A 15,510-nucleotide genomic window follows, 5' to 3' on the forward strand; every position below is an offset into this window, starting at 1 on the left:
CCCCTATCCTAGATAATTAACATCCACCTCTCTAAGTGTGAGTGTGCTCACTTCTTCCTCTCCTTACATTTATGGCCCTTTGTGGGCCATGTAGTTTAAGCTTCTACAATGAGAGCCTCTTTATTATAATGACACTGTGGCTTAAGGAAACCAAGCCTTTAGAACCAATACTATTTTCTCTTTTCTGAAATATGCATTGAAATAGATCACTTATTGCAAAGGATGGTTAGTACTAATGGTAACAAAACTTACTCTTTTTCCTAATAATTGCCAATACTCTATTATACACATTGCAAGCACATGTGCGTATACCTATATACACATGCATGTATAATATGCATATAAGTATATATACATATATAGGTATACATATGTGTGTGTGTGTGTGCGTGCACTCTTATTTGACTTACATGACTATAATTCAAGGCCTAAGAAGTAACTCAGAAGAGGCCGGTTTTGAATAGACCTCTTTCAGAAGACAGGGCACTCGCCAGTCAATCTAAAAAAAAAAAAAAAAAGTCATAGAAAACCAGAGGGGAAAATGACAGAACCCCACTTTGTATAACAAGTCAGTCAGCCAGGAGAACAAACCAGAAAGAAACGCATCCGATTTAAAAGCATGATAAGGATCCTGAGAATGTGAGAGCAAAACAGGAGAAACAGAGAAAATAACAGAAAGACTATATGAGCTCTTTGAGGGCAGGGTCCCAGTTTTCTGTTGTTCTCTTACATCCTTGCTTCCTAGGGCTCAGGATCCACTTCATGACAACGTGTTCTTTTCTGATAATGTTCCACTCATCTCTCCAGACACATGCACAACCGCCTCCCTCCACCCCCCACCGCGGCCGAGGCTTGGGACAGGCTTTACAAAGGCACACAATTCCACTGGTTCCAGTGACAGGGCATGGGGACGTTACCCATATTGCTGGACACCTTCTGCATAATGTAGTTGGCTTTATCCACATGGGAATACATGGGGTAGCCCAATTTCCCCAGAGCCTGTATCTGAGAATAGGCGACATAAGATATGAGACCCTGGTGTCTATACTGGGGTACAGTGCCTCCCATTCGCATTTCTCCAGTGTGGTCCATTAGGGCCCAGGCCACTGGGCTCCCCTCAGGCCCTAGCAGACAGAAGGTGGGAAAGGTCCGAATACAGCGCTCAATGAATCTCTGGCTCCTGTCATTGCCACCGAAACTCCACATTTTATTCACCAAGGTAGCATGGGCGACATCCAGTGAAGACAGCTTAAACACCTCGGGATTGCTGTTGGAAACAAGGTGAAAGATGGGCTGTAAGCATGACACTTATTGTAGAATCTTGCATTTGGTTTTGTGTGTGTTGGGGGGGGGGGGGGGGGAGGCGGGATGCTGAGAAGAAAACAAAGCCCGTGGATTGAGTTCGCTCTGCAGCCAGGCTGCCTGGGTTCCCAGCAACACCGTCCCTGGAGGCCGGGGAAGCCTCTCACTTTTGGAATTAAGCACTCTGTTCTTGAAGAACCGTCGCAAGATGCGAAGGAGGCAGTTGTGGGAGGTCCTTAGAACTAGAATCGGACACAATCAGCACCAACATAAAAATGATGGGCAGGTGGTTTGGTTTGCGCCCACCATTCATTCACCAAGTCAGACAGCTCAGGTGTGATTGCTGGCGATTATTTTCATGTTAAGGTGGAAGTAAGACGTTTATTTCATAGGGATGTGGTTGCGAAGAAACGGGGAACCAGCCTGGCTCCCTCTCATCTAACAGAGATGTAGGATCCGAACACGTACTTCACCACCCACCCCAGGAAACTGAAAAAAAAAAAAAGTTAAATAGATAGAAAACTACAAGAACAAAGAGCTTAACGCTAACGCAAGGACGGAATGCGGAGAAGTGCCTTCCCCCCACCGCCCATCCTGCACCCGCGTGGTTCTGTGCCTGCAGGGGACCCGAACCCGCGGCGAGACTGCAGCATCCAGATGCAGGCAGCTTTCACAGCGCTGCGGGGCAGTCCAGAACCAAAGCCAGGGACACCCCCACGGGAGAGCAGCGCTGGTGGCCACTGAGGGTGCTCGGCCTGGACCCCTCCCTTCGGCTTGAGGAGGGCGGAGAGCCCACCCCCACCCTTGCTTCCTGGGGCCGGGACTGGTAGGGCACTGGGACTCCATATCCTCACCAGCCTGGGCTGCCGGGGGGGGGGTGGGGGGTGGGGGGTTTGGGGGAACCTCATCTGCTAAAAGACAGCAGGGACAATTTCCACGCACCTGGTGGGAGCTCGACCCAGAGGTCTGGGGCCCAGGCCCCCCCACCCCCCACCCCCCCCCAGCCCAGGAATGGGCCTCACCCCATGGGAAGGAGGTGCCAGACCAGACGGTGAAGGCTCCAGTCAGGGATCCCACTGTGGACAATCTCCCATACCCCTATGGGGACACCCCCCCACACACCCCCGCCTCTGAGGCCACACCTGTCCCCATTCAGCACCCGTGCCCCATCCCCACAGCCTGGGGCTCAAGTGAGATCCCAGCGCTGGAACGCTGCTTCCAGCCCCTCTGGAAATAGATGCCAGTCCAGGGCTTGGGTCAGAATGAGCTCCCCTCTACGACTACCTGGAATCTGCCTGCTCCAGACACAGAACCAGGCCAGGACTCTAGACTGCTTGTGTGCCTCAGGACATAAGACCGCCCCGCACACCACAGCCCCTACAACTGACCAAGACATATTACACTACCCGCACCACCCATAAGATTGCCAAATGCAACATGCGACACAGGTGCAACCAGCAAACCACACTGCACAACACACTTCATCACCACCTGAACGACCTTGACAACCCCTGAACCCAGAGGTGTAAATCACAACAGAAGATGACAAGACTCATGAGCAAGCAAGACAACGAACCACATCCCAAATCCAACAACAATCCAGGAAAGGACCCTATGAGAGTGAAGGAGAAGAGACAGAGGAGGAAAGAACCAGCAAAGAAATGACAAGAGAATTAGCTGACAGAATAAAAAGGGATATCCAAAAACAAATAAAAGAGTGCAAGGAAGAAATGACAAAGAATAAGTAGGTTGCCCAAAGAGATATGAAGAGAAAAATAGAAAAACTACACATCTCAGTAAAAGATGAAATTAACCTCATGAGAATTGACCTCAACAAAGAACTTAGAAGCATAAGTTTCAATGTCCCTATTGCAAACAACAGTGGAAAGCCAAAGCAACAGAAAAATTAAGCCGAAAATAGAGTATCAGGAGTTGAGGATAAAACAGAAGAATTCAAACAAAAAAATCAAAGGCATGGGAAAAACACTCAAAACATAGCAAAAGGGAATTCCAAGAACTTGCAGACTCAACCAAAAGATCAAATGTATACATATTTGGAATAGATGAGGGGGAAGAATTCAGAGCTAAAGGCATTGAAAACCTATTCAATAAACTAATAACAGAAAACATCCCCAATCTCAAGACAAAAAAACTCGCCTACTCATTACCTTACTTACGTAACTATAAATCCTCTGCATATCACCTGTACAATAAACATTTTTTAAGGTTGAGAGTAAATAATTTTAAAAAAGCAGTTCAGAATTATTTCAAGGCAACATGGGAAGAACTAGCATATTTTAAGCAGGAGAAGCACATGATTTAACTGAAAAGTTAAAGATGGTTTGGATTGCGTTGTGGAAAATAGATTATAGGGAGGATAGAGCAAAAGCAAAGAGAGAGAGGTAGAAGGTATAGCAAGTTTAATGATTGACCCTCAACAAGATACACTTGGGAAAATGTTATTGTTTAGGGAAAGGATGTACATAAATATGGAGAAAGTGAAGGAAGAGATGACATTGTCCAAAAGGGAAACATGCATTACCTGAATTGTGAAATGGTAACCTGTTTGTATGACACCTTAATAAAAACATTAAAGTGTGTGTGTGTGTGTCTCTGTGTGTGTGTCTGTGTGTGTGTGTGTGTGGTGGTGGTTGTGGGGCTGGAACTCAGGGTCTGAGTGTTGTCCCTGAGCTTCTTTGTGTTCAAGGATAGTGCTCTACTACTTGATCCACAGTACCGCTTCTGGTTTTTGAGTGGTTAATTGGAGATAAGAATCCCACGGGGACTTTTCTGCCTGGGATGGCTTCAAACCATGATCCTCAGATCTCAGCCTCCTGAGTAGCGAGGATGACAGGCATGAGCCACCAACACCCAGCTTGAAATTATATTTTAAAAGAAGTCTCTGCATATATAATAATCCTTAAGGGGCTCCATGTAAAATTGTTCTAGTTATCTTATGAATTTTAAGATCCAGGTATTTATAGGGGATATAAGTTAAATTGGCTCAGGGAATGTGAATGATGCAGCCATAAACCAAGTAAAACTGAAGAGAGGCACCAGAAGTTGAAAGAGGAGGGAAGGATTCTCTACAGGCTTCAGAGACAGCATGGTTCTGTTGCCCTCTTGATTCTGGATTTTAAGACTCCAGAACAAACGAAATGATAAAAAAAAAAGAACCCCACAAAACAGCATGATTGCGTCAGCTCTTGCCTAATACAGGAGGCAACATCATTACTGAGAAGTGTGATTAGGGCCAACTGGCTTACATTATACTTACATTGACTTTGGTTTGACACTGTTGATTGGAAAGTTTTTTGCATCCACCAGTGAAGGAGCCAGTTTCTTTATTGTGTCAAATCCCATGCTGAGAATGCACTGTGTGTGCTTGACTTTACCCAAATTATTGGCCACAAGATTTTCTATGACCTTACCCAGACTGGACTGGGAGCCTAGATAAGGAAGATGAAGAAGTAAATAAAATACCCTTGATCATTTTAATGCTTTTGGAAAGCTTCCCAATGAAGACAGGAGTTGTGCACACATATGATCATCAAACCTTGTCATGATGCAGGCATTATATCAAAATAATCACTTCAGGGCTGGGAATATGGCTTAGCCCATAGAGTGCTTGCCTTGCATGCATGAAGCCCTGGGTCTGATTCCTCAACACCACATAAACAGAAAAAGCTATAAGTGGTGCTGTGGCTCAAGTGGTAGAGTGCTACCCTTGAGCAAAAAGAAGCCAGAGACAGTACTCAGGACCTGAGACCAAGCCCCAGGACTGACAAGAAAACAAACAAAAACATAATTACTTCACTCCCACATTAAAAATATTTTTGGATAATAGCATCTTTCCTGTATATATCATAGTACACTTAGGACTGTCAGTGGAAATGAAGTTTAAGCATATTAACTAAAATTTATTAGACTCTTTCTATATCCAGCTGCTGGCTGTTGGGAGTGTAACTTCAGCTCCAAAGGCATTCTATTCCAGTCATGAATATTTCAACCAGCATATGTTGGAATTTCTAGCTATCAGAAGCCTCATCGAACTCTAGATAATGCTACTAACCCTGAAGCTATTCTCACTGGAAGGGAGGGAGGGACTGCCTCTGGTGACCCACTAGAAGGTCAGTAATTAGTGGAAAAATAGTCCTTCATTTACATGATCTCCTGTGATTAATGCAGACATCTTTGGTTAACTGGGAAAACATTCCATGTTGCACTGTGATATCACATTATTAGGCTCAGTAGGTTGCTTCTCCTGAGTGGAATTTTTTTTTTTTGCCTTCTTTTGATCTTTATCACTACTAGAGTGGGCTGAGTAGGTACTATGGGGAGAAGATAGTGGAGAGGGAAGCAACTCCAACCTAGCAACATTTAGCCACAACAATGGCAAGTAGCAGCTGAAGAGTTCCAGAGAGTGACTTGGGTAGAAACAAGAGGGAGCAGAGATGGCAGAGACAACAAGAGATGGTGGAAGTAGAAAAGGTGAAAGAGAGAAAAGAGCTGAGGCTGAAGAAAGATAGAAGGCTGTGAAGAACCAGAGAAGAGAAACTTTGGCCCTGGTTTCTGGAAGAGTTCTGGGGAGCTGCTAAACCATGAAGGTCATCTGAGGCCCAAGAGATCTAATACTAGCCACAGGCGAAGTGTGACATTCTGGGCCTGACACTGTAGCACTAGCTGCTATATGGTTGGTAGTCAAAGCACCTGAGGACTGTGTAAGAGTTCTAACATGAGCAGGTGTCCCCTGCTGCTTCTACTGCTGCTGCTGCTGCTGGAAGCTGGGAATTATAATAGCACCAAGTGCCAAGGTCATTCATAATTGAAGGCTAGATCAATAAGCCTCCAAACTAAGTATCTAGACTCATTAATCTCTGGCTTCTAGAGCCTGGGACAGTAGGCCTCCTACCACTCAGGGATTTGAGCTGTAAGTCTTTATGTTTATCAGTGAAGTCCTTAGGATCTTAGCATGCCCTTCTAACCTATCCATGATTCCTCCCTGGGTAGAGCAAAAAGACCTCAGCAATCGGATGGGTAATACTTTGAGATGCTTTGCAGGCATAACTGATAAAATCAATATAGCAGTTCCATGAAAAGACTACTGTAATCATTTTGATGTATAAAGATAGGAGCAGCCAGAAATGTTGTTATTTGTCCTAGATCATACAGCTAGTAACTGGCCCAACAAGGCTTCATTTTACATTGCTTGACTCCAGAGGACACATTCCCATTTACTAAAATGCTCCTTTGTAAATCTGACAGTTTGCTAGAATGGAGATGGGATGGACGGGAACATTGCTTTCCTAACTATGTACTTCAGTGCATGGTTTACTTATAAGAAAATAAATCATGAGTCCTCAGCTACTAAGGAATTGGGTTACCATTTGCTGTGTAAGTCTTAGACCGTGAAGATATTTCACTGTGGCGGAGGCAGTTGCTGAGACAAGAAGCGGACACTAGCAGGCTGAGTAGAACTGGGAACAAAGCCATGTGGTGGTGTGATGTTTGTCAGAAAAGGAAGGAGACCCACAGAGGGCACAGAAGCTTCCTAGCTGCCCCCACATACCCAAGTTCTCTTACTTTGAATCTGCAAATGTTGTTTCCAGTTAATGACTTCTGCTATGCCAAGGAATTCCTGGCATTTCTTCAGATCCTTGCTGAAGATTAGGTAAGTATTAGTGTAATGGTCAAAGTCATCTGTCATTTCCTGTTGGGGTTAAAAAAAAAAGAATCAACTAAAATGTTTGCTGATGTTCATTGGCATACTAGTTTTCAGTATGCCATTGTATTATTATAGTTTAAGATACTAAAAATAATAATATTTTCTGCTGTTTCTTTTACCTTTGCATAAAATTTATTTACATAGTGAAGTCAAGGATTTCTTTATTCGGTTCAAAAATGTAAAAATATCCTGAGAAAAACCTATCCCTAATTCAGCTGCTGCATTTAAATGTTATAAACGAGTACATTTAAAACCATTATCCTATACCCCCCCTCAAAAAAAATACAAGTCAAGAATTCAAATACCAATTGTAAAGCATCTTCAGCTAAATGAATGTTCTCCTTTGGTCCATGAGTAGTTTGTTATTAAAATTCATAGCTAACAGGGATAGAGTATGCATTACAAATATGGAAATCAACAAAAAGAATGAAGTAGCTATTCCTTTAAAAAATTATATAGCATGAACTATAACTGTGGTTAACTGAACCATAATTTTATCAAGCACATGCATTTATTGATATGGACACATGACAACTTTATGAAAAGCTAGATGAAATTATTTGAATATGAAGGAAGAGATAAGTAGAAAAATGACTTTAATATTGAATCAGAGAGCATTTGTTTTCTAATTTCAAGAAAATATTAGGCAAAAATACACTTTCTCCTTAGGATGAATACTATGACATTATGGGTCAAATCTGCAATTTGGGGCTGTGTCTTATTTTCTTATTAAACATTTTATGCATTTTCAACACTCCACTAGGAAACAACTCTGATTTTCTCGCTACCACATGAAGATGGTTCTTCTGCCCTGTTTTGGTGACTTTATTGTAGACAGATAAGCCTATAGTACGCCACACTGAAGGAAGGATCTCAGCCAGAAACAGTATCAAAATGACAAGTTGGGATTCAGTATGGGTTTCAAAGACAGGATTCTGTGCTTCCCCATAAGCTGATAGTTAGAAAATGGAGCTAAGGCCTGCTTTGTTACAACCAGAAGTCTAGCCTAAGATATGCTTTTATAATGTCTATATCCAAATTTCAGGCTTTTTCTATTGCCTACACCATCTTTAATTGGCATGGCCTTTATTGATTACCTCTAATTCTCATCAAATAAATGTAAGAAATTACACCGCCCCCCCCACAAAAAGAAGTTTGGTATTCAATTATCATCAAATCCTGGCAGAGGAGGACAATATTAAAAAAAACAACAACAAAATAACGAGTGTAAAAATGTTCCACATACACTATTAATCAAGTTTCTCTGTGTGCTACTGGTATATCATGTTTATGCTTCTGTTCCTGCACATTTCAGACCATGCTGTAATTTATCTGTGGGCTTCTCTGCACTCTTTTTTCCACCATGAGATAATGGAGAACAGGGTTTTGTGGGCATCTCGGTTCATGTATATTTCCCTGGTGCCTACCATGTTGCCAGGTGCATAGTAGACACACAGTAGACATGAACCAAGAGGAACATTTATTCCTTCCACCCTTGGCAACTGACCTGCTCCTGAGGACGAATAACCACTGTGCTAAAATCAGGCCACTCATCCACTAGGGCCTTCAGCTTGAATGGATTTCCTTGGTTCATGTGGAAGACGGTACCATACACCTGGAACATTTCAATAGAATGGGAGGGTCAGCACACCCCAGAAATGGAAAAGTACTTTGAAGTTGACCATGGCTAGGGTGGCACCTCCAAAATGATGGCCCTAAACAGTTCTTAATCCGAAACATTTGCCTTTGAAAATTATTAACTCTCAGTTGAAATAATGTAGAAACATTACATCTGGTAGTAAATGCCTGTATCCTCAATACTCAGGAGGCTAAGGGGAAAGAGTCACCAGGCCAGCCTTGAACTCACCGCAAAGCCTTGTGCCCAAAAGTCTTGTTATTTTTTTATTGGAGCAAACAAATACAACCTAAAAACCATTTGGCATTGATATAGACTAGGTAACTTCCTCTCATAAAAATTTCATAATTCAAAGGCTCATGGGTTAAAGCCTAGAGCTTGAGCTAGTGGCATTATTTGGGGGCAGTTCTGGAAACTTCTGGAGGTGAGCCCTTCCTAGAAGAAATGGTGTCCTGCATCCCTCTTGATATGTCCTGACCATCCAAATGTGGAGTGTCCCCATCCCTTGTTCCTGCTTCCATGATGTCCTGGGACATCCCAGGTTACCATGGACTGAACTGATGGAACTAAGAGCCGACGTAAGTCTCTTTCTTTAAGATGTTTCTGCCAGTTCTTTGGCCCAACAAGGAGAAAGGTTACTAACACAGTAGCTCATTTACAAACTAGGAGGGAAAAATTTTTTAAGACCTTGAATCAAATAAAAATAGAAACATCGCACATTGAAACATATTAAATGTAAGAAATATTGTACTAAGAGGGATTAAAAAAAAAAACCCAGTCCTGGAGCTTGACTCAGGTCATGAGCACTGTCCCTAGGCTTTTCTACTCAAGGCTAGCTTTCCACCACTTGATCTTCACTTCTGACTTTTTGAAGATAAGAGAGTCCCAGGGATCTTCCTGCCCCAACTGGCTTCAAATTTCAATCCTCAGAGCTCAGCCTCTTGAGTAGCTAGAATTTCGGCAACTCTTACATTACAGCACCCAGCCTAAGAGAGAATTTTATAGTAGCACATGCCTACATAAAAAATACAGACATACTGAGTAATTAATGATGTAAATAATAACTTAATAATTTCAAGGTTTTAGAAAAACACTAAATTAACTGAAGATGAATAGTAGAGACATAATAATGATTAGAGAAAAAATAAATAAAAATAAAGACAAAAAAAGAATAACAACAGATCAAGAGAGAAAAATGAGGTAGGGGATAACAAGAAATGTACTCACTACCTTATGTATGTAACTGTAACCCCTCTGTACATCACCTTGACAATAAAAATTAAATTAAAAAATTAAAAAAGAGAGAACTAGAAAGTGTTTCTCTGAAAAGATAAATGGAACAAGATAAAATGAATAGAAAAGATGAATGGAAAGTAAGTAAAAAAATGCATAATCCAAATATTTTTGTAGTGAACTACTCAAAAATATATAATCATTTTTGGGTCTATCTTTGATATGACACACAATCTCTTATGACATTTCAGTGAAATAAGAGTAGCCTGATTACATGTTTTCAGAAGTTCCATGGCAGAAATATCTGGCACAACTGTTTAAAAATTAGTACATAGTTAAAACATCCTTTCAAAGAGAAATCTGGGAGACATTCCAATGTCATTGTGAAACTTCTTTGAAAGTACTGTGCAACATGCTTTTATGAATCAGCAAGACGTGTTCCATTTCTTAATAATGGCATTACTAAGGTATGTTTTCTTTCAGGAGGCATGAACATACGGTGCTTCCATACAAATAAGTGATGTGAACGAAATGAGACCCAGGCTGAGTAAGTTCCCACTATAGCACAGGTGCTCAGTGAAAGGCATTCCCCTTTCCCTCCTCTGGCATAGGAAAACACAGCCCTTTGTTCCATCCTCACCTTTAAGGACTTGGGGATGTGCTTCCTCAAGGACTTCTCCAGCATCTGCAGCTGCTGTAGACTCTGCAAGTGGAACATCTTGAGGCACCTTAATGTGGCGACAATGGTGAAAGCGTGGGAGGGTGCTCTATTTAAGCTGACAACCTACTACCAGGAACTGGGCGTATGACGAACAACTGGCATTTATTTATCACAGTTCTGGAGATTGAGAAATCCAAGATCAAGAGACTGGCATCGCTTTAAGCACCAGGAGTATCAAGAAGGTGAAACAGGGTCCTATGCAGAGTGTGGGTACTAGAGGAAGGGAGCGAGGAAAGGGAGAGTTAGAGAAGGTGAATGTAGACAAAACACTTGATGTACAGGTATGAGACGAAGTGCGGAAGCTTGTTGAGGTTGATTTGAGGGCATGATTGGATCAAGGGACATTTTACATATACGCACATGTCAACATGAAACCACTTGTTCAACCAATCAATGGCAACAATATTTTTAAGAATTTAAAATAAACATAGAAGACACTGGCATACTCGGTGTCCAGGAAAGGCCTGCTTTCTGTCTTCCAGCTTCTTCACACTGGATTTGGCAGCTAATTTTCTCTTCAAAAGTTCCAAGATGGGGCAGGGAATATGGCTTAGTGGTAGAGTACTTGCCTACCATGCAGGAAGCCTCTAGTTCAATTCCTCAGTACCACATACACAGAAAATCTAGAGATAGCCCTGTGGCTCAAGTGGTAGAATTCTAGCATTGGGCAAAAAAGAAGCTCAGGGATAGTGCCCAGGTCCTGAGTTCAAGCTTCAGGACTGGCAAAAAAAAAAAAAATGTCCCAAGATGGACAGGATGACCTCTGAAAGGTAATTGAGGTAGACTAGAACTTGGGTTAAGGGTTTGGTTCTGTGTCCACAACTGGCTTTTGTGGTTAATGAGCCTGCTATCAGAGAGGAAGGTATAAAGAGAACTCTTTCACGATTCCTTGTTATGCAAGCTTTTCTACAGAACTATAAACAAATAAGGCTGTGAGCAAATCCACCAAGGACATGACACGGCTTATGAATCTGAACCACATGTGTGTCTAGTGGCCTTGTTAGCAGGCACAAGCTACTCATCTCAAAGTGGATTTTTTTAGTCATGGGCTCTATACTGAGTTCACAACCGAATACTTTTGATCTCAAATGTCTTTCAGGGTCATTTTTGCCCACGGAGGATTGCAAACCTTGTGTTTGTATAAGGGCAAAAGGACTGGAGACATCCCATTATCCCTGCTTTCTGAAACAATTGAATCTTAAAAATCAGCCATCAATGCTAAAACATGTCAAATATAGTATAGATCTATCAAGACGATTTGATATTTCTTTCTTGTTGATATGTTGAATTGTATTTGTGGATTTTGGTGTGCTAAGTTGACTTCATATTCCTAAGATAAATCCCATTTGATTTTGAGATACTGATCTTTCTGAGTCTATGTTCTATTATATCTGTTTAAAATGTGTGCATCTGTGTTTATTAGGGACAGTGATCCATGATTTTATTTGCTTTTCCTGGCTCTGAAAGAATACTTATTCCATTAAGAAACATGAGTAGGGAAAGTGTTTCATCTTGCTTTATTTCCTTGAGAAGGAACAGCATTTCTTCATTAATTTTCTTGATTCAGTATTGATATTACTTCTTTTTCAAGTATTAGTTGATTACAGTAATAAGGACGCCTAAGACTGGAAAATAATTTTCCTTCTTTTTTTATTTTCGCCATGGAATTCATGTTTATTAATATATCACCATTAGTATATTCTTTTCCTGGCATATTTTACATGCAAAACATTTTGTACATATAGTCAAATGTTTACTATAATCAAGCAAAATTCCATGTTCTTCAGCTCACATAATAATCCATATTTTTGAATAAGATTATTTCACTTATTTAAATAACCATTTTAGTATCATGTCATATATTAGATTGCTACTTAGCCAATGTATCTTCAATTTTGCTTGCTTTTTGTCAATGCCTTCCCATAGAAATGCTTTAAATTAGATTCTCTGTCAATATTTTGTAATTAAAAATCCAGTTTATGCAAGAAACATGTATTCAGTTTCATTATTTGATTACAAAACACTTTGGGTCTTTACAAAACCAACCTGTTATATTATCAAATTATCACATACTTGTTCATAACATCTATTACTATTTGTTTGCTTATTTATTTACCTATACTAGGGCTTGAACTCAAGAACTTATGCTTGCTAAACAAGCACTCTAGGGGCTGGGGATTTAGCTCAGTGGAAGAGCGCCTGCCTGGCAATCACAAGGCCCCGAGTTCAGTCCTTAGCTCTGGAAAAAAGAATCTATAAAAGACTGAACAAGCACTCTACCATTTGAATCACACTTCAGTCCTTTGGGCTTTAGTCTCAGATGGAGTCTTGTGCTTTTCCTTAGGATGGAGCTTAAACTATTCACCCTTCTTACCTCTGCTTGCTGCATAGCTTTAACTTCTACCTTGTTTTATTTTATTATTTTATACTTTATTTACTGCATTTCCTTGTATACTTTATTTTCATTCTATTCTATTCTATTCTATTCTATTTTTTGAGATAAAGGCTTGCCAACTTTGACCAGGCCTAGTCTCAAACCATGATGCCCTTCACTTCTACCTCTATGTGTTCTTTTTGCTCTCTCACTGTCTGGTTTCTGCAGTGAAGTCATGTCCGTCTTTCCTAGTACCGGTGATCTATGTCCTTTTTATTTCATTGTTTTTGGTGAGAGAGACAGAGCTCTTCACAGTCAGCTCTGTGATGTTTGGGTCCACATTACTCTTTGCCATGGGGGACTGTGCTGTTCATTGGAGATGGTCTACCAGACTTCCCAGCCTCTCTTCTAGGTGGTGCTAGTGGTAAAATCTCTCCTTTCAGCACAAATGTCCCCAGACATTTTTCCATGTCCTGGAGAGTCTCAAAATCCTAGAAGCCTAACATCCTAAAGACAAGTCTGGCATTTTTTTCAGAAGTATTTACATTGTATCTAGAAGAATGTGATCCATCACCCTTTAAGAGGAAAAGTGATTTTGAGGCCAAACCTCATGAATGACTAGAATGCCTGCAAATCCTATAAGGGGAGACCAATCACACCTACACACAGAAAAAATAAACTTTGTAAATTAGCAAGCATACTCACATACACACAGCAAAAAAAAAAAGCAACAAGGAAATGTAATGCCAGAATGATAGAATGTTCTGAAAGTGAAGAAACTGCATGAATAGGAGGATTCTGCATTGTTAATGGGCACAGTGTACTGTGAATTTTAGAAGGGAAAACAGTTCAGTGAACATAAAATTTGTAACAAAATTCCCATATCTGCTTCAAGGATGTGATTACATGATTATGATGGAATTGTCTGTCTCAACTCTAAGGAACATTTAATGTAGTAATTATGATACATACACATGTAAAAGAGTATTAAAATAAAAGAAGAAAATTAAACAGCACATCATTTGACTAGATTATGGAAATCTTTGCTTACACAAGTATTTAATACTCCACCTGCATCAGAAAATGGAATAAGACAGAAATATCAGATTAGATGGTATAAAAAATCCCACAATTTATAAAGCATCAGATCATAGCATTGTTGATTTTAAAAAATCATTTAAATGAAGCTTTTCCAGATAATTTAAATGAACAATAAATCTAGTCTCTATTATTCTTCATCTTTTTCTGTATAACTTGTCTTATTAGAATAAGGTACTTCAATTTCCTGAATAACATTTATCCAGCCTTTCTTAGCAGGTCTCTTAAAGGAGCAGAGAACATGATTTGCATTTCACCTGCATACGGCATGCACTAAATAACTATTACTGAGGTCAGCATTCGTCTTTGCTTCATTGTTACCTCTCCAAACACCAGACAAGTTCCCAAATCTCTCTCTACTCCTTATCTGCTTAGAAAGGACACTTGACTTAATCCTTCCAAGATCTCTCCCGTGATTCATACTACTGGGCACAAGGATGTTCCCAGCTCAATAAACTCCTCTTCCCAGAGCCTCAGTCTCCATTACACTTTCTTTTTTAAAACCACCACCATCATGTCATTTTTCCCACCTTACTGAGTAAGGAAAAGGGCAGAGTCACAAAGCAGTGCTTCCACCTATAAGACAGGGCGAGTCCTTCTGGAACTGTCCACACGGAGGCTCCGAGGAGTAAATCACAAACGACAAACTGTGAGAAGATGTGACCATCTCTTTATTCGATACATAGAACTAGGATTTCTTTATTTACAGATAGCTGTAAATGTTTTACAGGTAGCCCTAAGTGAAAGATTGTTTATGTGAACCTTGGTCTTCTAAACTACATCAACAACAAAAAATTCTGCTGGCTAGTGTTGGATTCATTGGCAACCTGTACCATCCCCTAGGGTATGAGGTGCAGGGAGCTGATGGTGCACATTTGTGAGGCTGAGGCTGCTTGCACACTCTTAGTCTTTCCTTTCAGACTGTCAGTTTATTCTAGGTTCTGTCTGTAGAAGAACAGCAGACTGGGGACAGGAAGGAAGATGTTGTCGTGGAGGGAATACAACTTCCTTCCTTCCTTCCTTCCTTCCTTCCTTCCTTCCTTCCTTCCTTCCTTCCTTCCTTCCTTCCTTCCTTCCTTCCTTCCTTGTAGTAGCAAGGTGGGATCAAGAGTATATACTTATACTTTATGTATAAATTAATTTCTGTATATATATCATATATGATATGTATATATACACACATATGTATATATAAACATATTACAAGAGCTCTATATGTAAACTTATGTATACACTATAAAATATATAATATAAAACAATATTATTAATATAATATAGTCTATACTGTAATGTTATACTATATAGTAATATAATTAGCATTATGTAATATAATCTTATATATAATTAATGTAATAATACAATAACTAATATTATATAACATTATAGATAATATAATATTGTATAATACTGTAGCATATAAT

General features: G+C 40.3%; 1 protein-coding gene across 1 annotated transcript; it reads right to left on the reverse strand.

Moving 5' to 3' along the window:
- Positions 1-680: 680 nt before the first annotated feature.
- On the reverse strand, positions 681-14,776 carry LOC125362690 (glycine N-acyltransferase-like protein Keg1). The gene is made up of 6 exons (XM_048361547.1): positions 14,632-14,776; positions 10,537-10,626; positions 8,535-8,642; positions 6,886-7,012; positions 4,580-4,751; positions 681-1,267 (listed from the first exon to the last, which is right to left on the reverse strand). The coding sequence occupies exons 2-6, from the start codon at positions 10,612-10,614 to the stop codon at positions 865-867; spliced, it is 888 nt and encodes a 295-aa protein (XP_048217504.1). The 5' UTR covers positions 10,615-10,626; positions 14,632-14,776; the 3' UTR covers positions 681-864.
- Positions 14,777-15,510: the final 734 nt, after the last annotated feature.

This window comes from Perognathus longimembris, chromosome 13 (genome assembly GCF_023159225.1).
Source record: "Perognathus longimembris pacificus isolate PPM17 chromosome 13, ASM2315922v1, whole genome shotgun sequence".
Taxonomy (NCBI): domain Eukaryota; kingdom Metazoa; phylum Chordata; class Mammalia; order Rodentia; family Heteromyidae; genus Perognathus; species Perognathus longimembris.